Raw genomic sequence first — 26,207 nt, forward strand, 5'->3', positions numbered from 1 at the left:
GACGTTAGTGTGTTTTTACTGGAATTTTGCGTTTCCTAGACCTTTGCGATAATATCGTGTGACACTTTTTTTCAACTACCACTATTTTATTCTCTCAGGTGTCTGCTTTCAGAAAATATATATTATATATATATATATATATATATATATATATATATATATATATATTATTTTGGGGGTTTTATGTAATCTTGAAACGATTTATTAAACATGTGTGCAGAAAATGCAAAAATGACTCTGACAGCGAAAGGGTTAAAGTTGATTTTAAAAAAATCTGTGGAGGCCACATGATTCCAGTGGAGAGTGGAGCTCCAGTCTGCAGCCAGATACCGGCAGATGTGACAGGAAACATGTCACCTCCCACTTCCACATGTTGTTTCTAATGTCTAGTAAATGTTTGTTACATTAAAGTTCATTAAACAAAAAAAAGTGGATTGGAGGACACATGTTTCCTGTCGACAGTGGAGCTCCAGCTACAGCCATTGATTGGTTGTTACAATAAAGTTCAATAAAAAAAAAAAAAAAAAGCGGAGTGGAGGTCACATGCTTCTTGTCAAACGTGGAGCTCTACTCCGCAGCCAGACCCCTCTTGCTGCCAGGGAGAGAAGCGGAAGTGTCAAAGAGGCGGAAACGTTGAGTCACAGACTCGGAGAAGGTATGTGTGTGCATTGTGCACAATGACATTCTATAGACACACCGACATCTGTCATCACACAGCGATTCCATATATATTCTATACACCGACATCTGTCATCACACAGCGATTCCATATATATTCTATACACCGACATCTGTCATCACACAGCGATTCCATATATATTCTATACACTGGGATCTGTCATCACACAGCGATTCCATATATAATCTATACACCGGGGTTATATTATATACACTAAGAACTGTCATCATAGACTGTACATTAATTCCATATATATTTTATAGCAAATAAAATAAGTGCGCTTACAGTCAGATGGTCACAGATATAAATTCATGTGTTACTTACATAAATGAATAAATATATATATGCTCTGAATAAATGATAAATCAAATACCAAAATCAGAAAGTGCTTATAGGTAAATAAACTCCAATATTAAATTGAGTGCACAATAGGTGACCAAACGTGTAAATAATTATATATTGATGAATCAAATTTCATAAATTATAAATGAAATCAAAAGTGAATATAAAAATGGGAAAAGTGAGTAGAGTCCATTCATAAGCAACTCAATGAAGGCGCATCAGTCCCATGAAGGAAAAGTCCCATATCCACAGTTCATTGAGAACAGCCAGTGTGGGTGAAGAACAGAAGAAGGTGGTGTGAAGGGATATCCAGACAAACAGTGAATCCGGAGGACACTATAGATGGACCCTTACCAAAAGCGGTGGACCTCCCTAATAGCAAGGTCTTGTGTGAGTGCAGATACAGCCTTCTGCAGGGACAGCTGGATGGCGGCGTCCGGATCAGCTGATGAATGCAGCGTTCCAACGGAAGACGATTCCAGCGCGTCCACCTGGACGGGGGCACCCACTGGGGGGTGTCTATAGTATTCCTGTAAAGTGGCGCGTGTTTCCCATGCTTAGAACAGTCCAGTATACAGCAGCTGTGATATTTGATATCATTTACGGGTTATATTATTTTAGCACTTTAGGAAGAATTAGGGTGGTGGAAGTAGAGAGGAGACACTGGAATCGTCTTCCGTTGGAATGCTGCATTCATCGGCTGATCCGGACGCTGCCATCCAGCTGTCCCTGCAGAGGGCTGTATCTGCACGCACACAAGACCTTGCTATTAGGGAGGTCCACCGCTTTTGGTAAGGGTCTATCTATAGTGTCCTCTGGTGTCTTGCCGAATAAGTTCCCTCGGCGGATAAGTTCCCCTTCTGTGTGGCGCAGCGACTGCGCAGTACGAACTACTAACACCCGCCGGAGATAGCTGAAGCTCAAGATCGACAATCAGCTGTACATGGTACCTGTGCTCTGGGTCCAGGTTCCTTCCCTACCATCCAAGTGGACCTAGAGGGGGAATCTAAAAGAGCCGAGCGAAGCGAGGCCGTGCCCGAAGCGTGGCGAGCGGCCCTCTTACAGGTGCCGTGTACAGCTGATTTGGACCTATTCCCCTTTGGCTATTTCCGCCGGATCCTACCGAGCGGAACTTTCTCGGAAGAACACCGGATTCACTGTTTGTCTGGATGTCCCTTCACACCACCTTCTTCTGTTCTTCACCCACACTGGCTGTTCTCAATGAACTGTGGATATGGGACTTTTCCTTCATGGGACTGACGCGCCTTCATTGAGTTTCTTATGAATGGACTCTACTCACTTTTCCCATTTTTATATTCACTTTTGATTTCATTTATAATTTATGAAATTGGATTCATCTATATATATTTATTTACACGTTTGGTCACCTATTGTGCACTCAATTTAATATTGGAGTTTATTTACCTATAAGCACTTTCTGATTTTGGTATTTGATTTATCATTTATTCAGAGCATATATATATTTATTCATTTATGTAAGTAACACATGAATTTATATCTGTGACCATCTGACTGTAAGCGTACTTATTTTATTTGCTTTAGTTTATTACACTGATATTAGTGTTTTTTTGTTGCAGCTGCAGTTCAGCATTTACAATTGCTTTTTAGCGCGTTTTTTATATATATATATATATATATATATATATATATATATATATATATATATATATATATATATATATATATATATATATATTTTATATATTTTATACACTGACAGATATGATTACAGACTGCACAGTGATTTCATAAATATTGTATACACTGACATCACAGCCAGTGGAATGAGTCCATATATATTATATACACTGAGAACTGTCATCATAGACTGCACAGTAATTCCATACAGTGACATTCTATATACAGGGAGATATGTGATTGCAGGCACACACTGTTGGACCATCACCTGTGACTATCCTGTAGGTGTTGCCGATGTCAGTACGCAGTCCTCCTGTATGATGACAGATATGAAGAGGTGTTGGTTGTGTTGTAGAGGACAGCCATATGTCATTATCTGTCTGCTGTGTGTTTCGGATCTCTGCCTGCCTTAACACAACTACATGTATTGAGAATGTTGTAATATGCAGAGAGATGACGTATCCCCTAATGTTAATGGTATACTGGGGAGCGAGGGGCAACTTTATTATTTATTATTGTTGTCTTGTTTATGTCCACTTGCTTGTAAAGATGACACGGAGGATGTGTACAGAGGCATGGTGATTGATTGCTGTGTGTGCATATAGGGTGCTGTGCACTGTTGGTTATAAACGGGGCCGTGGCCTCTCTCCTCCTGAGCCTCCAGACACCTGTAGATCCTCTAACCTACCAGAGCGCATCCCAACTCCCATAGTGCTCCCAGCCTCCCATAATTGTCTGCAGTGCTCCCAGGCCTTCTGAGAGCCCTCCACCTCCCCAGTGTGCTGCAAAGCCTTCAGCAGTGTCCCACAATACCCCTCAACCACCCATGGTGCCCTTCTATCTCCTACAGGGCATCTACAGAGCCACCAGCCTCCAGAAGGTACCCAACTCCCTCCAGAGACCTCATCCTTTACAGGGCTACCAGGTCTGCTGCAGAGTCCCCTAACCCCCTTCAGTACCCTCATCCCCCCCCCCCCCCCCCTCAGTGACACCCAGCCCCATCCAGAGCCTTCAAGCATTTCATTACATATTTTGCATTCCCATACTCTATATGTGTATAGACTGTTTGTTTATTTATGTGGCATGAAAGGTTTTAAAGAATTTACTGGGCCCTGGTCTGAATAAGTTGGTGTAGGCCCCAGGTGCTCAATCTGCAGACCGGAGCCCTTTGGTACTTATTGTGTGTGTGTGTGTGTGTGTGGCCCTCAGGACCCTGGCATATACAGTGCCTTGAAAAAGTATTCATACTCCTTTAAAAATTTCCACATTTTGTCATGTTACAACCAAAATCATAAATGTATTTTATTGGGATTTTATGTGATAGACCAACACAAAGTGGCACATAATTGTGGAAGGAAAATGATAAATGGTTTTACAAATTTTTCACAAATAAATATGTTAAAAGTGTGGCGTGCATTTGTATTCAGCCCCCCGAGTGAATACTTTGTAGAACCACCTTTCACTGCAATTACAGCTGCAAGTCTTTTTGGGGATATTTCTACCACCTTGCTGTGAACAGCAATTTTCAAGTCTTTAGGTCTGGACTTTGACTGGGCCATTCTAACACATGAATATGCTTTGATCTAAACCTTTCCATTGTAGCTCTGACTGTATGTTTAGGGTCATTGTCCTGCTGGAAGGTGAACCTTTGCCCCATTCTCAAGTCTTTTACAGACTTGAACAGGTTTTCTTCTAAGATTGCCCTGTATTTGGCTCCATCCATCTTCCCATCAACTGTGACCAGCTTCCCTGTCCCTGCTGAAGAAAAGCATCCCCACAACATGATGCTGCCACCACCATGTTTCACGGTGGGGATGGTGTGTTCAGGGTAATGTGCAGTGTTAGTTTTCCACCACACATAGCATTTTGCTTTAAGGCCAAAAAGTTACATTTTGGTCTCATCTGACCAGAGCACCTTCTTCCACATGTTTGCTGTGTCCCCCACATGGCTTCTCACAAAAAGCAAACAGGACTTCTTATGGCTTTCTTACAAGAATAGCTTTCTTCTTGCCACTCTTCCGTGTTTCTTCCATTTGCAAATAATTACACCACTGTGTGATGGCGTTCTTGGGGTCATAGGCAGCATTTCTCCTCCTTCTCCAAATACGGCGAGTTGAGTTCATGCCAAAGAGCTTGATTTTGGTCTCATCTGATCACAACACTTTCACCCAGTTCTCCTCTGAATCATTTAGATGTTCATTAGCAAACTTCAGACAGGCCTGTACATGTGCTTTCTTGAATAGGGGGACCTTGCGGGCGCTGCAGGATTTCAATCCTTCACGGCGTATTGTGTTACCAATTGTTTTTTGGTGACTATGGTCCCAGCTGCCTTGAAATCATTGACAAGATTCTTCTGTGTAGTTCTGGGCTGATTGTTCACTGTTCTCATGACTCCACGAGGTGAGATCTTGCATGGAGCCCCATACCGAGGGAGATTGACAGTTATTTTTTGTTTCTTCTTTTGTTTGGGAATAATCGCACCAACTCTTGTCACCCTCTCACCAAGCTGCTTGGCGATGGTCTTGTAGCCCATTCTAGACTTGTGTGAGTCTACAATCTTGTCCCTGGCACCTTTGGACAGCTCTTTGGTCTTGGCCATGGTGGAGAGATTGGAATCTGATTGCTTCTGTGGACAGGTGTCTTTTATACAAGTAACAAGCTGAGATTAGGAGCACTCCCTTTAAGAGAGTGCTCCTAATCTCGGCTCGTTAACTGTATAGAAGACACCTGGGAGCAAAAAATCTTGCTGATTGATAGAGGACCAAATACTTATTCTTATCCGTTCTGCAAAAGGTACGTTTTTTTTTTTTTATTAGTTAGCTTTTTTTTTCAGTAAGCTTTGCTAGAAGTGACTCCGTCGCATTCGGGCTAGTGATTTTTTTCAAAGATTATAAGTGATGAATCCTCTATCTTTTAATCAGTACAGTAACAATCAAGCTTACATGCTGGACTATAATCATAGTATTGTTTTTAAGGTATATTTAATAAATGTAAATATCTAAAGCTTTTAAAGAGGCAAATTTGACTGTTGATATCCTACAGGTTCTTGTTGATTGGACACTACATGGAACTTGCTGTAATATAAGATGACGGATCAACAGAACAACAACAGCATCTCGGCAAATCCTTTTGCTGCATTGTTTGGGTCTCTTGCAGAAGCTCGTCAGTTTGCAGCTGGACAGAAGCAGCAGCTCAGCGAGCAAACAGGTAATTATTTTGTCAAAATTAAAATGGATACAAGCAATACTAAATCTTATCACGTAACAGTGCTCATAACTTCAGACTTCTGTTGTAAAATAATTGAAAAATAAAAAAAAATGACATTAAGCTTAGGTTCACATTGGAGAGATTTGTCATGTGATTTGAGAGATCAAATCGCATGACAAGTCGCAGCCTATTGGAGGCAGTGGCACTGTTCCAATTGGTGCGACACAGATTTTGTGGTTCCGCATCGATTTGCAAAAGTAGTTCCTGCACTACTTTTGCCGATTTCAGGTGCGACTTCAATAGACATTTGTGTATGAAGCCACACAGATGTCTATCAAGTAGCACCTGAAATCGCGCTGACCTTGCTACTTTGAAATCGTGCTACTTCAAGTGAAGAAGCGAGATTTCAAAGTAGCATCAATGTGAACCAGGGCTAAGGCTTCCTTCACACGTGTCTTTACCCACATATGACGGATTCCAGCGCCATGTATCAGCAGATTCTTGCAGCTGAAATTACAAGTGCATGCAAATAGCATCCGCCAATCAGCCTGCATAAAGTAAGGACAGGCTGACAGCAGCCATCGCTATTCAGATGTAGACACACACCAATTAGTTTACCTGTGGTTAGGGATGAATGTCAATCAGATACATCCAGGCTCAGACATCCATCCTTATTCACAGGAAACTCCATGGTGTGCAGCTACATGTGAACAGTGATGGCTGTCATTACTTTATACAGACTATATACCTGTCATCCCAGCTGCAAGAATCCGCTGATTTACATCGTTTAAATCTTCTTCACTCTGGGACTGACCATCCCTACAAAAATATAAAGATAAACACTCCTACTGCCACATCCGTGAGGTTAATATGACAAAAGAAAGAAAGGGGCTCAAAAAGGCCCCTGGTTGGACTTTGAGGCACAGCAAACCAAAGGGATCGAGTTAAAGTAACAATATAACAAGCTTTATTAAATACATATACAAAAAATGACAAGGACATGGACACAGAATAAAAATCCTCTATATGAAAATATACGTGATGTGAGCCCCGCAGCGTCACCATCCCTACAGTCAAGCACGGAGGTGGAAACATGATGCTTTGGGGCTGTTTCTCTGATAAAGTCACAGACCGACTTTACCCCATTTGGGTGCCAATGGATGGGGCCATGTATTGTAAAATCTTGGATGAGAACCTTCTTCCCTCAGCCAGAGCACTGAAGATGGGTCATTGATGGGTCTTTCAGCATGACAAAGCCCCAAAACATACTGCCAAGGCAACAAAGGAGTGTCTCAAGAAGAAGCACATTAAAGCAGAAGTAAACCCATCCATAAAACAGTTTCATTTCCGGAACGTGCCGAAAAAAGGTAACGCTCCCATTGGTTGTGCTCTCAACTAAACTGTCAAACCATCCAATGGCTGGTGTCATAACTGATCACATGGCAGTTGTAGATTAAACAGAGGCAAAGATGGCAGCTTCCTTGTCTGAAAACGATAGGGGGGTTTACTTACACTTTAAGGTCATGGAGTGGCCTAGCCAGTCTCCAGACCTTAATCCTATAGAAAATTTATGGAGGGAGTGGAAACTTCGAGTTGCCAAGTGACAGTCAAGAAACCTTAAGGATTTAGAGAAGATCAGTAAAAAAAAGTGGACCAAAATCCCTCCTGAGATGTGTGCAAACCTGGTAACAAACTACAAGAAACGTTTTACCTCTGTGCTTGCCAACAAGGGTTTCTCCACCAAGTACTAAGACATGTTTTGCTTGGGGATCAAATACTTATTTTATTCACTGAACTGTATCATGTGTTTTTTTTTTTTTTTTTTGGGAGGGGCGGGGGGTTTGGTTGATATTCTGTCTTTATCATTTAAAATACACCTGTGATAACAATTATAGACTCTTCATTTCTTTGTAAGTGGGCAACTTACAGAATCTGCAGGGGATCAAATAATTTCCCCCACTGTACAATTTTTTTTTGTACCACTTGCCCCACCCTATTATATTGTAAGCTCTTATGAGCAGGGCCTTCTTAACCCTCTTGTATTTTATTGTACTGTAACTGTACTGTCTCCCTTTTATATTGTAAAGCGCTGCGTAAACTGTTGGTACTATATAAATCCCGTATAATAATAATAATAATAATAATAATATTTGTACAGCCAGTCTTGTAATTCACACACATCTGCCATTGGTTAGTACTATGTTCTCACTGAGGGACTGGTTTATAAGGTGCATTGAATTTTTACAATGGTGGGGGGAATGCTTGAAGTTGTCCAGAATGCAGCTTGATCTGGGTGGAGCTTGGACAGCCTTTTAAAGAGATCCTGTCAGATAATTTATTACAACAGCAATGTTCCCAAAAAAGACAGATGAGATTTTTTCGTCGGACAATGCGACCGTGTGTATGCTCCATCGGACTTTTGCTGGCCGAATTCCAGCCAGCAAAAAATTGAGAGCATGTTATTAATTTTTCGGTCGGAAGAGTTCCTATCCAAAAATGTAATCGTCTGTGGTAATTCTGACGCGCAAAATTCCTATGCGTGCTCGGAAACAATTCGACGCATGCTCGGAAGCATTGAACTTCATTTTCTCGGCTCGTCGTAGTGTTGTACGTCACCGCGTTCTTGACGGCCGTAAGTTCAGCGAACTTTTGCGTGACCGTGTGTATGCAAGGCAAACTTGAGCGGAATCCCGTCGGAAAAGCCGCCATATCTTTTTTCGACGAGAAGTTTGATCGTGTGTACGGGGCATAAGAATATATTTAAATGCACATACAACTTATGGGAAGATTGTTGTTGTAATAAAGGATCTGATGACAGGGTCTCTTTAAGAGGTTGTCCAAACCCTGCCTGGATCACGCCACATTCAGGACAGTGTCCATTTTCCATTATACACTTATGAAAACTGACATTTTGTTTCCTTTCCCACATTCATTGTTATAAATAACTTCAGCCGCTCCAGTATTATTTCATGGTAACCAGAATCTATTCTTTTTATAGATGATGCAGGCGAGAGTCTCGATGATTCTGACAATAGTGTTTCAGAGAGCCTAGATGACTGTGATGATTCTGTGGCAGAAATAAGCCGATCGTTTCGATCTCAACAAGAGATATGTGAACAGCTGAACATCAATCATATGATTCAGAGAATCTTCCTTATTACATTGGATAATAGTGAGTATGAGATGGTCTATCTTTAAATGTTTTCACACTAGATTTACACAGCTTTCACCTGAGATTCACACATTTTGTGATTGTATTTTAGTTGGAAAAAATATGTGAATCTTGGGTGAAACACCCAAGTGCAAGCCTGTCTATACAGTGTGACTTGTGGACCACTTCTTAGTCAATTAGTCTTGCATAAAAAAGATTGTTGTGTAGCCAGTAGCGACCTAAACTTGTTTCGGGGCAGCGCCATGGCTTAGTGGTTAGCACTTATGCCTTGCAACACCTGGATCCTTGGTTCAAATCCAGGACACTACCTGCATTGAGTTTGTATGTCCTTCCTGTGTTTCTTGGGTACTCTGGTTTCCTCCCACAATCCAAAAACATGCTGGTAGGTTAGTTGGCTCCTCTCTGAATTGGCCCTAGTATGTGTATATACGTATGTGACATAAGAGACCTTGGGTTGTATGCTTCTTTGAGGCAGAGGCTGATGCAAATGTACAAAATGTAAAGTGTGCAATGTAATTACCCGTAATAAATAAGTAACACATATTTTAAAGCTGAACTTCAGATATGGTTTTTATTGCATAGTTACATTGGCCCAGCTTGCACCAATGTAAGTATGCATATTCCATACCTGTGGGAACACTCCGGAAGCAGCGAATGACTGTAGTAGCCACCGCTACTACAATGATTGCCTGCTCTTCTGGGTCCTGTGCTGAGCAGTAGCCCTTCTATATAGTGAACACAGTAAGTAACTCGCTTGACATGGCCGCCTTTCACAGAGCACTTGGATTTTTTTTTTTTTAATTTAAGTTTTTTTTTTTTTTAATTGAATTTTTACCAGGCAAAAAAACACAGGTACAAATAACAATCCCACAGTAAAAAAAAACCTGCACAAACTACAGCTACTATCCCCTTCTCCCCATCCCTTCTCCGCAGGTAAGATACACTTTTAAGAAGCCCAGTCATCTATAATGGAACACAGTACACATAGGTGCATCTTTCGTGGCCACCCCAAGTCCAGAGTTAACACAACTCCTCTAACATGTGGCAGTCCCTGTAGGCAACTATACAACCCCCCCCCCCCCCCCCCCGCACATTGGAGACTGTTATATGCTCAGGGAAGAGAGGGCATATCCAGCCATAGGCCAAACAAAAGAAGACGTGGTCAGTTGCAAAGTTTTTTGTTTTTTTTTTTACTTAATTTTTTTATTGAAAAATTTTTCATTAATCACATTTACCATACAAACAATCGTTATCCCCTCCCCATCCCGGCACCATTTTACATACACAAATACAAGATTAAAATTATATAGCTCATTCACAATGAGTTCCTCGGTTGTTTATTCTGTGACTGGCCCATCTTCCTCCCCTTCACACTTCATTCAGTTCATCCATGCCCACCCTCCCTGCTCAACCTCTCCAAGCATTCAACCCACTTCCATTCCGTCTCCTTCCTCACAATCCCAGTACCCACTCTCAACCGTCCTCCCCACCTAATTTCACATCTCTCACTCTCGATCACACTACCCTCCCATTTCATTATGTCACCTCTCATCATTGTTGCGCTTACCCCTTTTCTTTTATCGGAATAACTTCGGACACCTCCAAAACATATGGATTAAGTCATATTCTGTTTCCCTACACCTCAGACAATGTTCATCCAATTTTCAGCCAAACAAAAAAAGCTTTTGGGGGGTGCAGTAAGCTCTGTATAACAAAAATTGATGTGACATCCTTTGGGAGGGGGAGAGTGAGACCAAGGGGCCAAGTTCAAGGATTCTACTTCATTGCTCTTCCGTTATAATTCCTACTTCTTGTTTCCACCTCCCCCTACTTGGTGGGACCCCCATCCCTTCCAGGTTCCCCTTATATATATATGTGGGTATAAGCTCGAGATATGGCCTTTTAAGCAATGTCTTCACTATATCCCATACTCTTACCATTAGAATTAGTGTGAGGAACCTAGAAGGGAATGAGCTCGCATCCATGGATTCCACCAATGATCCATGTGCAGTGTTTTATAGCAGCATTTCCCTCCCTACATATCCCCTTCCAGCCCACTACACCTCCCCCCATATGCTGTAGTTGTGCCACCAAAAATTAGCTCTGAGGATGTGGAAGTGCAACTCCTCCTTACTGGCTTTGTAATTGTAGAGTACGCAGACGGATTCTTGCTGGACAACCTTTCCAGAATAATTCTTTGAAAATGGAATCTAACTTTTAGAACCACTTTTTGTATACCCACACTGGGGAGTTATGTAATGCATACAAAAGCTGCGGCATCCATAGCATTTTGATCAAATTACATTGTCCTGCCACAGATAATGGGAGTTTCCATATTTTAATTTCCCCCTAAATTTTTCCAAAAGTGGGACAATAGTATTAGTATTAATAATGTACTGTTTAGGGTCTAAATTCCCAAATATTTAATTTTATCCACTATTTGAATCTGGGCAACCTCCTCAGGCAAGGGACTTTCCAGGGGATCGACTGGCAGCAATGCAGATTTTTCCCAGTTTATGGTAAGTCCGGAAAATTGGCCAAAATTTGTAATTATTTCCATTACCCTCATCAAGGAAGTCTGCGTATCTCCTAGAAATAGTAAAAGGTCATCCGCATATGTTGCAACTTTTTCTTCTACTACTCCCCTTCTGAATCCTCTTGTCTCCGGGGGAAGACCTGAGGGCCACTGCCAGGGGTTTGATTGCGAGGGCGAAGAGCAGGGGTGTCATCGGGCACCCCTGTCTCGTCCCCCTCAGCAATCAAAACTTTTCCGAGTATTCACTGTTCACTCTCACTTTTGCTTCTGGCAATTTATATAGCATTTTTATCCAGTTAATAAAACCAAATTGGAACTCGGCCAGGACTCTCCACAGATATTGCCATTCAAGGCTATAGAAGGCCTTGGCGGCATTCAAAGACATAATGGCCCTTGATCCATCCCCGTCCGCTGGGATCTGTAGGTTCAAATACATACGTCTTTTTTTTATACTGGTGGATCTTCCAGGAATAAATCCCGACTGATCAGGGTGGACAAGTTTCTGAATAACTTTATTTAACCTAGCCACCAAGACCTTTGCCAAGATTTTTATATCTGTACTCAATAAAGAGATGGGTCTGTATGAGGATGAGCTAAGTGGGTCCTTGCCTTCCTTATGTATCACAACTATAGTAGATTCCATCATAGAAGGGGGAAGCTCACCCACCACTGATAACCAGTTTAAGACCTCCAGCAGCTCGGGAAGTAACACCTACCCATAGCGTCTGTAGGTCTCCGCTGGGAGGCCGTTGGGTGCTGGAGATCTCCCTTGTGGTCCGTTGTAGTTCCTCTAGTGTTATAGGTGAGTCCAGCTCCTCCCTGTCATTTTCAGAGAGGGCCAGAATCGCCAAACCCCTAAAAAAAAAAAAAAAAAAAAAAAAAAAGCGTCCACTTCCTCGCCCATTTCCTCCTGCCGAGAGCTATACAAATGCTCATAATATTCTTTAAACTTATCTATGATTTCTGGTGTGAAGAAACCCTTCCCTCCCCTATACTAATCGTAGGAACTATAGATGAGGGTGAGTTTGTCTTAACCAAGTGGGCCAGCATCCGCCCCACCCTTTCGCCCTCCCCAAAGGTGTTCTGTCTTTGGAAAAGTTTACTCTCTGCTTTCCAAATCATTAATGTCCTATAGATCTGTTGTTCCTCTGACCAAGCCCTGAGTGTATCTGGGGTCGGATTATTCACATATTGTTCTTCCATTGTTGGCAGTTTTTCCCAGTCCTTGGTTGTTTTTTTAATTTTTGACACTTGTATCATTATACCACGAAGGAAAGCCTTCACAGTGTCCCAAATCACCCCCGCCGAGGCGGTACCTCTATTCAAATTGACAAATTCTGTTAGGGCTGTTAGCACCTCATCTGGCTCACCCATCAGTTCCATCCAAAAGGGACTTATTTTCCACTCCCTGGGACGATAATTCTCCCTTTCTTCTACTGACAATGTCACCGGGGAGTGGTCCGAAAGACCTCTTGGCATGTAACTTACAATTTTTATCACCTGTAGTGCCTCCTCGTTCCCCAATGCCAAATCAATTCTGGAAAGAGTGGAGTGTGTCTTGGAAAAAAGTACTGCTGTGCTTCCTTACTCTCCATATGTCCATTAACCTGGCCTCTCCCAAAAATAGGGACAATCGGTCATCAACTATAGCACCCATCTGTGTCCCGTGGGGGAGCCTATCCGCCTTCCGGTCCATGGCCGTGTTAAAAACGCCCATAATAACTGGCACGCCCGGTTTGTCCTGAACAAACTCCATTAACTTATACAAAATTAAAATATTAAAAGGTGGAGGGATATATAAATTAGCAAGCACCTAGGTTCTATTCTCTATGATACAATATAAAAAGAATATATAGCGCCCGAGTTCATAAATCTTAATCTGCCTACAGGTGAACAGTACCCCCGGATCTAATCAGAAAGCTCACCCCCCTAGAATAGGAGGTATGAACTGAATGGTACTGGGTTCGGAAATCTCTCCAACCCAGCTGCGGTACAGAGATGCTAGTAATGTGCGTCTCCTGTAGGCAGAGTAATCCCACCCCATACATTGCTAAGAACTGCAGTTTTTTTTGCGGGATCTCCTAAGCCCCGGACGTCCCAAGAACATATAATTAACTTTTTTACCTGCTCAGAATTAACCATTTAGTGTACAACAAATGTATATAATTCAATATACCTAAACCCAATTGTGTCATTTCCATATACTTTGTGTGGTCCTTCTTTATTGACCAATACCTATTCTTCTCGTTATATTTGTTCTGTGAAAAGTTTGTTACAAAATATTTCCTATATAAAGTGCATTTATTCTTCATACATCCCCCCTCATACACCTTTCATACCAGTCACACCATCCGTTTCTCATTCCCAATTCACTCACCACCCCTTTGGGTCCTCTCTGGGGGCTTCCAAAGTGACCTTCCCATGTGTTCAAAATGACAAATATTATTGCTCTCGTGTATAAACCCCCCCCCCCCCCAAAAAAAAAAACTGAAAAAGCATATGCAAATAATAAAAAGAAAAAATTACCCCAGATCCCTTTGTGGAAGGTAACCGTATACACATTACTCCCTCTAATCCCGCCCCAACTCCTTAAAGTGCTAAATAAGTGATCAACTTTGTTCTTAAATCACCCAAGCAGTTATTGTACTTCTATCTTTGGAACGATATTTTCTGGTTCTTCTATAATTCTCCCTTATGGGATGCCAACCACCCCACCACCCCCTCCGGGGTATCAAAAAACAGAGTCTCACCCAGGGCGGTCACCCGCAGTCTTGCTGAACAGGGCATAAGATACTTTGAGTTGTTGTAATTTATGTTTGATTTAAAAAAACTTAGCCCTCTGCTTTTGCAGTTCTGGTGAAAAATTTGGGTATATAGATACACTAGCACCTTCATAGATGATATTGCTCATTTCTCTGGCCTTCTGTAATATGGTTACTCTGTCCTCGTAGAAGAGCATTTTTACCAGGAGGAATCTTGGGTGGCCCCCCTGGTGGAGGAGGTCTGGAGGGCACCCTATGAGTTCTCTCCATTGTAAAAAAGGGTGAAAAAGTATCCTTTCCAAATAATTCCTTGAACCATTTTCAAGAAATACTACAGGATCCAGGTCCTCACTGCGCTCGGGGAGCCCCACAATCCTTACATTTTTCATTTGCATTCTGTTTTCCATATCATCCATTTTTATCTCATAGTTAGCCATTTGTTCTCTTACAGTTCTTATCTCCTGCTTGAGGGGGTTCAGGTCATCCTCTACTAAACTAACGCTCCCTTCGAGGGAAGTGGTCCTTTCTCAAACTTTTGGTAGGTCATGCCTGACAAAGGATAGCTCTTCCCTGATAGTTTTAAGCTGGTCAGACAGTTCACCGAAAAAAGCAGTGAATTGCTTGCAGGATCTCTTTTTCAATGATGATTTTCCTTCTGTTAAGGCTCCAGTCCCAGACGGGACTCTGGGATATCCTGGGTATCCTCCCCTGCAGATTTCAGTCCTGTGTGATTTACCATTGGTGCTGCTACGGCTTGCCCTTGATCTTGGGTTTTCCTCACAGCTGCGCCCCCAGCGCGTGCCTTAGATTGCATTTGCAGGTTCTATTGCCCTCCTTTTTTGAGTGTCTGATCCGGAGTATGGGCGAATCTCTCTAATTTGGCTGCTGCCTGGTTCCACTTCACATTTCACTGTGACTGGGTACTGAGGCTGGCACTGTCCTGTGGCTGGGTCCCCCCCCCCCACCTCTTCCTCGTCATGGCAATGTGTTATAATAACCCAGCACCGCCTCCCCAACTCAGGGCAGGACAGCACTTGCACCCAAGAGAGAGGAAGAAAAAGGGGAGACAGAATAATGAAACCGAAAAATGGCACCACAATAGTCCAAGGGGGGACCCCCTTAATTTTTTTTTTTCCCCCCAAATGCAGAGTACTGAATGTCCACCGGGTGTCACTAAAGAACAAACCTAGTCTCCTCTGGTAGGTATATTACAAATGCTGGCTCCACTCATTTGTTTCAAATTTGAGGTCTCTCCCCTAAACGACCAGTGGACAGGCTGTGTGAACTCTCCCTCTATTCAGCGTCAGACCGTCCGCGCAGCACGGAAGTATCCAGAAGACGGTGGCAGGGGGACTGCAGATGCACCAGGGGCTCTCCTCTTTCTCTCTGAACCCCCGACCCCCTCAATGAAGACCGGGTTCTCCTAGGCGAAGCGGTTAGATCAGGGGTAAGCCATCCCCATGCCACTGCATTGGCTCCAGCTTACAGGATGTCTTCCGGAGCTGCGGCGGAGCTGGGTCATGCACGTCCCCGCACTCTAGAGCATCCAGTTACGCCCGAATCAAGCAAAAAAAACAGTTGCAAAGTAATGCCCCGTACACACGAGCGGAAATTCCGCCAGCAAAAGTCCGATGAGAGTTTTTGGTCTGAAAATGCGACCGTGTCTATGCTCCATCGTACTTTTGCTGGCGGAATTCCAGCCAGCAAAAGATTGAGAGCATGTTCACAATTTTTTTGGTCGGCAATTTCGATCGTCTGTATCAATTCCGATGGGCAAAATTCCTATGCATGCTCGGAAACAATTCGACCCATGTTTGGAAGCAATGAACTTCATTTTCGCTGCTCGTCGTAGTGTTGTACGTCACCGCGTTCTTGACGGTCAAAAGTTCAGCGAACTTTTGTGTGACCGTGTGTATGCAAGCCAAACTTGAGCAGAGTTCCATCGGAAAAACCATCCAAGATTGCTCTGTAGAGAGCCAGCAGTTCCATTTACTGTTAAACTTCACCCCCCCCGGCCGCCCTCCAGTGCTTCTCCGGGCTCTCCCATGCCATCAGGGACCCGGAGAAAGAATCGTCCGCCGCTGGATGACGATCATAGAGATTTCCAGTGTAAAAAAGAAAGAAAAGTGTAAAAATAAAGTAAAATAAGCAATAAAAAGAAAAAAAATTTTTAAAGCGCCCCTGTCCCCGGTAGCTCGTGCACAGAAGCAAATGCACACGTAAATCCCGCCCACATATGTAAACGCCGTTCAAACCACACATGTGAGGTATCGCCGCATGCGTTATAGCGAGAGCAATAATTCTAGCACTAGACCTCCTTTGTAACTCTAACCTGGTAACCAGTAAAAAATGTTAAAGCGTCGCCTATGGAGATTTTTAAGTACCGAAGTTTGGCGCCATTCCATGAGTGTGCGCAATTTTAAAACATGACATGTTGGGTATCTATTTACTTGGCGTAACTTCCTCTTTCACATTATACAAAAAAATTGGTCTAACTTTACTGCTTTGTTATTTTTTAATTCATGAAACTGTTTTTTTTCCAAAAAAATGCGTTTGAAAAATTGTTGCACAAATACCGTGCGGCATAAAAAGTTGCAACGACCGCCAGTTTATTCCCTAGCGTGTCTGCTAAAAAAAAATATATAATGTTTGGGGTTCTGAGTAATTTTCTAGCAAAAAAATCTGGATTTTTACATGTAGGAGAGAAGTGCCAGAATAGGCCCGGTATGGAAGTGGTTAATGAATAATTAGACTCACCTGTAGTTGCATTCTTGTTAATTAGGTTTTTGTTGTCTAAAATTTAGCTTTGCTCCTAAAGTTTCGTACACACGATCAGATTGTTGGCCAACAAAACCGTGGAATTTTGGCCTAAGGGCATTGGCCCAAACTTGTCTTGCACACACACGGCCACACAATTGTTGGCCAACAATTACGAACATGCACTTTTTGGTTAAGTTCTATTAGCAGATAGCATGTCTAATTTTCTTTGTTTTTCTTTTTTTAATGCAAAGGGCAGTATTCCAACATAACGACCCCAAACACACCTCCAAGATGACCACTGCCTTGCTGTGATCTCAATTTGGACATTTTTACTTAGGGGTGTACTCACTTTTGTTGCCAGTGGTTTAGACATTAATGGCTGTGCATTGAGTTATTTTGAGGGGACAGAAAATTTACACTGTAAGGCCCTTTCACACAGGGCTGTCCATTTTGACAGACTCTGCTCGCTCAGCAGGGATCGCTTTGCTGATCCCCGCTGAGCCGGTGGATGACAGGTCTTTCTCCGCTCACTGTGCAGGGACGGACCTGTCAGAGCCTTGCTCTCCTCTATGGGGGATCGGATGAAAACAGACCGCCTGTCTGTTTTCATCCGATCCGCCAGACAGATGGAAAATAGGGTTTCCATCTGTCTGCATTTAGCGGATCGGAGAAGATCAGATGTCAGCCGACATGTCACCGCTGAAATCCATCGCTCCATAGAGGTGCATGGAGCGTCCGTTCAGGTCCACCTGAAAAACTGACAGGTGGACCTGAGCGGTCTGCATGTGTGCAAGAACCCTTATACAAGTTGTACACTCACTACTTTACATTGTAGCAAAGTGTCATTTCTTCAGTGTTGTGACATGAGAAGATATAATAAAATTTTTACAAAATTGTGAGGGGTGTACTCACTTTTGTGAGATACTGTACAGACGACTTCACATAATCTCTTTTCTAGGTGATCCCAGTATGAAAAGTGGTAATGGAATCCCTCTGCGCTGTGTGTACCTGGAAGAGTTGGGTTCTGAACTGGATGGGCAGGATTGGTTGGACATGGACAATATCGAACAGGTATAACACAGTGGATAATTCTTTATTTCAAATAAGTTGGTATAGAAATGAATGTTGTATTGGTAGGCTAGTCTGATCTGTGAGAGTATTTTGTCTTCATGTTATTTTTCTAGATATGTTACCATTTGTTGCATTTGTTGTAGGCTCTGTTTACTCGCCTTCTTCTGCCTGAGCCGGGAAAATATTTGATATCTATGACAACTTCTGGAGCACCAAACCTGTCTGCAGAGAGAGATGCTGGAGAAAAACACATCCTTCCCTTCCTGTTTTCCTGTTTCCAAAGAGCCAAGAAGGAGGTGAACATTTAGCCAGGCCATAAGGATTTATTTATCAATCTTTAAGTCTCTCCAAAAGGAGAAAGGACTTCTGGGTAAATGCCATTTTTTACATGGCAAGCCTGTTAGTAACTCACCCTATGTGTTTTTAAAGCATTGCACATGCTCTGCAAACTCATGGCATCCAACTGTGGCCAGTTTTGTTTCGGCCTACTTTGTCTTAGGCCCCTTTCACACTTATACGACTTGTCCCACGATTTTGTACTGCAAAATCGTATGACAAGTCATTCTCCATGATTTTCAGTGACTACCATTCATATTGGCACGACTTTAAGTCGTGCCGACTTCAAAGTAGTCCCTGCACTACTTTGGTCCAACTTCCAATGCGAGTTGATGTCCAAAGACCTCAATGTTAAACCCTCAAGTAGCATGCAAATCGTACCTTAATAATAAAGACACGATTTCAGTACGACTTTGTAAGCACAAGCTGACAATGGCAAAGTTGTGGCAAAGTCATACAAAGTAGTACTGCTCCCAAATCGCGTCATAATCGCACAAAATCGTGATAAAATTGTGGCAAAATCGCAGCCGTGAAATGTGGTAAAATCGCGCTACTTTGAAGTTGCACAAGTGTGAAAGGGGCCTTATTAGTATATGACGAGTAATTCTGGTCAGCATGCGAAGCACCACAGAAGTGGCTTCACTGTAGTACTATGTACTGATAGGAAGGCTTTTTAAGAAACCAAACAGGATAAAAATAGGAGAGCTGTCACTGCTGACTTGTTGTCCAGGCTGCAGGGCTGTCATTCTTATCCTTCCTTTATTAATTGACAAATCTGATCATCTGGAGCAAGCATTGCATTATTTGTGTCTGGATATGAGTTTACATTTTCTGAGACTGTGACTTACTAAAAACTGAAGCAAGGAGAAGGACTGCAGCTTCCAGAATAGGTCAGCATTGGCAGCTCTTAAACCCCTTTCACACTGGGGCCGCGTTAACGCTAAAACTCTGTTTTAGCATGACGCTTTTTTCCCCAAAGAAGGGGTTAAAAACTCCTGTGTTGCGGCTCTTCCGAAGCGTTTTTTAGGCGATTCGGAAGCATTGCACATTCATTCATATAGGCAGGGCATTTTGGGAGCGCTAAATATAGCACTCCCAAATCGCCCCAAAGATGCTGCTTGCAGGAATTTTTGGAACGTCCCCACAAGCGCACCGCCCCAGTGCAAAAAAAGTCACAATTGAATGAATGGGAGGTAGTTTTCAGGCGCTTAGTAGAGGCTATTTACAGCGCTAAAGCGCCTGAAAACCGCCCCAATGTGAAAGGGGTCTTACATTTCTGTCCTGACAGGTTGCCAATAAGGTGACTGTCACTTTAAGAAAATCTAAGGCTGCTAGCAGGTAGAAAGTGAGGACACCTAGAGGTAGAAGCTTTCATTGCTCCTTCTGTGCTGGAACGGCATTCTGAGTGGGCAAAACTGATGCTTCCCAGTCTTATCAGAGCTTGCCCAATTTTTCACAGAACGCATACGTTCGAATTGGTCCATCAATATAATGTGTGCAAAGGGGGCAGACAAGCTCTGTTACTGCTAGGAAGCTTTGCCTGATCATACTTACCTGACATTGGAACATACAGATACAGTAGAAGGGAAAATGGAAGCTGATACAGGGTGTACAGGCACCGCGTTGTGTTTTCACTTTATACCTGATGGCAGTTTTATTTATTTTTAAGTGAATGAGTGGATTTAAGCAATGCTACATAGCACTCCAGTGAAGTTATTTCCTTTTGGGGAGAATTATTTGCATTTCCTGGGGAGTATGTTTCTCCCTGCTTGTACTTAGCTGCTCAGTGAAGTTATTTCTTGCTCATCATTTTTGGACGATGCTTTCACCTTGTAATGTATTTCCTCGTATACTTACTAAGGTGATACAGTACAATTGGTATATGCTCTGCCTACAAGATAATTGATGCAAAGTTTGATTTCTTCCCTCGTTTGAGTTGCTTGTATCTTTGTAACCATCTTTTCTCTATCTGTACAGGTCACTAAGGTACCAGAGAATCTCCTGCCATATGCAGTGCGTTGCAAGGCTCTGGCTATTTCAAACGCACGTACACTTCTACTAACCCCAGAGATCTATCAGGGACAAGATGTTCCAGCGCAGGTGATAGACTTGATGCTTGAGGGATTACAAGGGGCAAGTGAGTACTACTGTCTATAAAAAAGAAAAAAAAAATACAGATATTAAAAAAAAAAAAAAAAAAAAAGAAAATGGATGCATGCATGGATTTATTATGCATCTGTGCTTTCACACTGCTTCACTGCAAAAACGCATATGTGTTTTTGCTGCATTTCTGGTGCACTTTGCTGTGAAAAAAGTACATGTGACTCAAAAAATGCACCAAAAATGCAACCGCAGGTGTATTTGATGCGTGTTTGCCACGTTTTTTATGCGTTTTCAGTTCACTTCAATGGGAAGGTGTGTTTTTGGTGCAGTTTTTTTACCGCACTAAGCATGCACCATGCAAATCTTTTAAAAACGCAACTGACCAACTACTAACTGATATGAAGAGTTTCATAGGATTTAATGGTCATGCATTTTTCTTTCGCTTTTGATAAGGCAAAAACCAAAAGAAAAACTGATCTGTGTGGAAGGGCCCTTAGTTTAGTAGTAAATGAAAAAAGCAAAAATCATTACTTGTAGTCAATAGAATGTATCCCTTGTTCTGCTGGCTCCTGCATTAGCTGAAATCTTTGTCCTCTGATCCCCACCTACACCTGTCATCATAATCTTCAGGTGCGACCGGGTTAATAGAGCCAAAGGACCTGCCAAATTTTCTCATCAGAGTGTCGACTATGCCCCTGTCACTGGTCCATCAGCTCTTTTAACCCCACCATAATCTTCCGGTGTGATGGAAGTTAACAGTGCTGAAGGACCTGTTCTGTGCTCTCATGAAGAGTGCCGACTCTTTTAACTCTCGCCACAATCTTCCGGATTGAGGAATTGAAGGAGGAAGATTTCAGCTAATGCAGGAGCCAGCAGCACACGAGACACATCCTACTGACTGTAAGTAATATCCTTGTGCTGATTTTTTGCTTTTCATTTGTGACTAAATTTGGGCTTTAGAATGTAGTGTTTATATTTTCATTTCGATTTTATGGTGCTTTGCATTAATATGGGTTAGTAAAATTGTTTCAGATTTTTGGAGTGGATGTATTAAAGTGTATTCACAGCCCAAACTATTTTGGGAAGGGTTAAATCATTTTATGTTTTTGCTGTTTGTGTCTCTGGGAGATTGCAACAGAAAGTGAGGGGAATTCCCCTCTGACTGTTGTGAGGTGTCCCCATTGGAATATTTACCTTAAAGTGGAGTTCCACCCAATTTTGAGAGGTGGTCTTAAACGAAAGACCACCTCTCCACCCCTAGTTTTTGGATATTTAAATTTTTTTTTTTTTTTTTTCACTTTCGTACCTTTTTAGAAGTACTAAGAGTACTTCCGATACAGCCGGGCCGCGGCTGAGGACGTCACATTCTCTTTTGCGGCGAGCCCCCCCTCGTTGTCTTCTGGGTTATGTGTGTATCCCAGAAGACAAGTTGGCCAATCACATGCACAGTCGGAAACCGGCAGTGAAGCCGCAAGACTCCACTGCCGGTTTCCCTTAGTTGGAATGGCGGCGCCTGCACCCGATCCAATGGACTAATCAGCCTCAGGGGGCCGGCATTGCGTGCTCCCTGGACAGGTAAGTGACCTTATTAAAATTCAGCAGCTACAGTGTTTTTGCAGCTGCTGACTTAAAAAAAAAAAAGCATTTTGCCTGGAACGCCGCTTTAAGCTGGTCACAAATTTTGAATTGCCCATCGCTTTCTGTCCTAATGACAATGGTCACCAGGACAAATAGAAGATCATCTGAATCTCTCCAGCCGGGACACAGGCAGCAGAAAAACTTGACAGAGGTTCTAATTCTTCATGGCTCCATCCAAACTTTTTGGTAAAAAAAGATTGTGCATTTATGCACTTGAGGGGGTGGTCTATTTATAAATATATTCACACAAATTTCACCCATGATTCATACTTTTTCTGATTGGATTCAGTCAAAAAAAATGTGTGAATCCCGAGAAAATGTTGTGTAAATCTTTTGAATACATTTACCGTGCATACGGAAAGTATTCACAGCGCTTCACCTTTTCCACATTTTGTTATGTTACAGCCTTATTCCAAAATGGATTAATATAATTATTTTCCTAAAATTTCTATAAACAATACCCCATAATGACAACGTGAAAGAAGTTTGTTTGAAATCTTTGCAAATTTATTAAAAATCAAAAACGAAAAAAATCATATGTACATGTGTATTCACAGCCTTTGCTCAATACTTTGTTGAAGCACCTTTGGCACCAATTACAGGCTCAAGTCTTTTTGAGTATTATGCTACAAGCTTGGCAAACTTACCGTGTTTCCCTGAAAATAAGCTCGGATCTTATATTAATTTTGGACACAAAAAACACACTAGGGCTTATTTTTGGGGTAGGGCTTGCCATGCAGGAATCCCCAGTATGAACATACCAGTAAAAGGATCATATAATGCAAAAGGTGCTGCTGCAATACAACTGTGCAAACACCCTTACCGTATATTGCCGCTCAGCGCTTCCATCGTCTGCCCCGAGCTGTCTTCTCCACTCTGAACACTGCAGCGAGGGGAGCCGAGATTCCCCACCGACAGCCAGGAGATCAGAGACACACACACACACACACACACACACACACTGCACACTGCACACTGCCGTAACAGAGGATTATACTGTGTTTACCTGAAAAGCACACAAGCACTTCAAACTAGGTCTTATTTTTGGGGTAGGGCTTATATTGCAGCCCTCCTGGAAAATAGAGCTAGGTCTTATTTTCGGGCAAACATTGTATTTTTGGGCAGTTTCTCCCATTCTTCTTTGTAGGACCTCTCAAGCTCCATCAGGCTGGATTGGGAGCATCGGTGCACAGCCATTTTCAGATCTCTCCAGTGAAGTTCAATCGGGTTCAAGTCTGGGCTCTGGCTAGGCCACTCAAGGACATTCACAGAGTTGTCCTGTAGCCACTCCTTTGTTATCTTGGCTGTATGCTTAGGGTCGTTGTCCTGTTGGAAGATGAACCTTCGCCCCAGTCTGAGGTCCAGAGCGCTCTGGAGCAGGTTTTCATCAAGGATGTCTCTGTACATTGCTGCATTTATCTTTCCCTCGATCCTGACTAGTCTCCCAGTTCCTGCCACTGAAAAACATCTCTGCAGCATGATGCTGCTGCCACCATGCTTCACTGTAGGGATGGTATTGGCCAGGTGATGAGCGGTGCCTGGTTTCCTCCAGACATGACGCTTGGTATTCAGACCAAAGAGTTCAAACTTTGTTTCATCAGACCAGAGTATTTTGTTTCTCATGGTCTGAGAGTCCTTCAGGTGTCTTTTGGCAAACTCCAGGTGGGCAGTCATGTGCCTTTTACTGAGGAGTGGCTTCCGTCTGGCCATTCTACCATACAGGCCTGATTGGTGGAGTGCTGCAGAGATGGTTGTTCTTCCAGATCGTTCTCTCTCCATAGAGAAATGCTGTTGCTCTGTCAGAGTTACCATCGAGTTCTTGGTCAACTTCCTGACTAAGCCCTTCTCCCCTGATTGCTCAGTTTGGCAGGCTGACCAGCTCTAGGAAGAGTTCTGGTGGTTCCAAACTTCTTCCACTTACGGATGATGGAGGCCACTGTGCACATTGGGACCTTCAATGTTGCAGGCAATTTTTGTGTACCCTTCCCCAGATCTGTGCCTCCATACAGTCCTGTCTCTGAGGTCTACAGACAATTCCTTGGACTTCGTGGCTTGGTTTGTCCTCTGACATGCACTGTTAACTATGGGACCTTTTATATAGACAGGTGTGTGCCTTTCCATATCATGTCCAGTCAACTGAATTTACCACAGGTGGACTCCAATCAAGTTGTAGAAACATCTTAAGGCTCGATTCACACAGGGGCAACACGACTTCAACGCGACTTTGCAACGCGACTTCAACCCGACTTCAACACGACTTGTGGATCCGACTTTCAATGAACGGGGATCCGACTTGGATCCCCGCCACTGTGTTTGGTATGAATCTTTAGGGGGAACTCCGCGCCAAATTTTAAATAAAAATCCGGCATGGGTTCCCCCCCAGGGGCATACCAGGCCCTTGGGTCCGGTATGGATCTTGAGGGGAACCCCCCTACGCCGAAAGGACGGCGTGGGGGGTCCCCCCCAATCCATACCAGACCCTTATCCGAGCACGCAGCCCGGCCGGACAGGAATGGGGGTGGGGACGAGCGAGCGCCCCCCCCCCTCCTGAACCGTACCAGGCTGCATGTTCTCAACATGGGGGGGTTGGTGCCTTGGGGGAGGAGGGCGCGCTGCGGCCCCCCCACCCCAAAGCACCTTGTCCCCATGTTGATGAGGACAAGGGCCTCTTCCCGACAACCCTGGCCGTTGGTTGTCGGGGTCTGCGGGTGGGGGCTTATCGGAATCCGGGAGCCCCCTTTAATAAGGGGGCCCCCAGATCCCGGCCCCCCACCCTATGAGAATGAGTATGGGGTACATCGTACCCCTACCCATTCACCTAGGGAAAAGTGTCAATTTAAAAAAAAACACTACATAGATTTTTAAAGTATTTTATTAGACAGCTCCGGGGTCTTCTTCCGACTTCGGGGGTCTCTCCGGTTCTTCTCCGCGCTCTCCGGGTCTTCTGCCGGGCTCCTCCGCTCTCTTCTGCCGCTCTTTTGCTAAAGCGGAGGAGCCCGGTCTTCCGTCTTCTGCCCTCTTTTCTTCTGATGTTGACACGACGCTCTCTCCGGCTAGAATGCTCTCTGTGCGCTCTGCTCTGACTTATATAGGCGGTGACCCCGCCCCCTTATGCCGTCACAGTCCCTGGGCATGCTGGGACTATGACTGCATAAGGGGGCGTGGTCATTGGGCGATGACCACGCCCCTAAAACGTCACAGTCCCAGCATGCCCAGGGACTGTGACGGCATAAGGGGGCGTGGTCACCACCTATATAAGTCAGAGCGGAGCGCTCAGAGTGCATTCCAGCCCCAGAGAGCGTCGTGTCAACATCAGGAGAAAAGAGGGCAGAAGACGGAAGACCGGGCTCCTCCGCTTTAGCAAAAGAGCGGCAGAAGAGAGCGGAGGAGCCCGGCAGAAGACCCGGAGAGCGCGGAGAAGAACCGGAGAGACCCCCGAAGAGAAGAAGGCAGCAGACCGGGCTCCTCCGCTATAGCAAAAGAGCGGCAAAAGAGCAGAAAATAGCGGAGCAGCCCGGCAGAAGACCCGGAGAGCGCGGAGAAGACCCCCGAAGACGGAAGAAGACCCCCGGAGCTGTCTAATAAAATACTTTAAAAATCTATGTAGTGTTTTTTTTTTTAAATTGACGCTTTTTCCCTAGGTGAATGGGTAGGGGTACGATGTACCCCATACTCATTCACATAGGGTGGGGGGCCGGGATCTGGGGGCCCCCTTATTAAAGGGGGCTCCCGGATTCCGATAAGCCCTCCGCCCGCAGACCCCGACAACCAACGGCCAGGGTTGTCGGGAAGAGGCCCTTGTCCTCATCAACATGGGGACAAGGTGCTTTGGGGTGGGGGGGCCGCAGCGCGCCCCCCTCCCCCAAGGCACCAACCCCCCCATGTTGAGGGCATGCGGCCTGGTACGGTTCAGGAGGGGGGGGGGCGCTTGCTCGTCCCCAC

At 43.8% G+C, this 26,207-nt stretch overlaps 1 protein-coding gene across 1 annotated transcript in view; it reads left to right on the plus strand.

The window, feature by feature from the left end:
• Positions 1-359: 359 nt before the first annotated feature.
• UBE4A (ubiquitination factor E4A) overlaps positions 360-26,207 on the plus strand; it is a 75,397-nt gene continuing 49,549 nt past the window's right edge. Inside the window, exons 1-6 of the mRNA XM_073602466.1 lie at positions 360-655; positions 5,723-5,887; positions 8,886-9,059; positions 18,076-18,188; positions 18,332-18,484; positions 20,502-20,661. Of these exons, the coding sequence (XP_073458567.1) occupies positions 5,767-5,887; positions 8,886-9,059; positions 18,076-18,188; positions 18,332-18,484; positions 20,502-20,661 (721 nt within the window). The 5' untranslated portion in view covers positions 360-655; positions 5,723-5,766. The remainder of the gene's footprint in view (positions 656-5,722; positions 5,888-8,885; positions 9,060-18,075; positions 18,189-18,331; positions 18,485-20,501; positions 20,662-26,207) is intronic.

The sequence above is a fragment of the Aquarana catesbeiana genome, linkage group LG10 (assembly GCF_042186555.1).
Source record: "Aquarana catesbeiana isolate 2022-GZ linkage group LG10, ASM4218655v1, whole genome shotgun sequence".
Taxonomy (NCBI): Eukaryota; Metazoa; Chordata; class Amphibia; order Anura; family Ranidae; genus Aquarana; species Aquarana catesbeiana.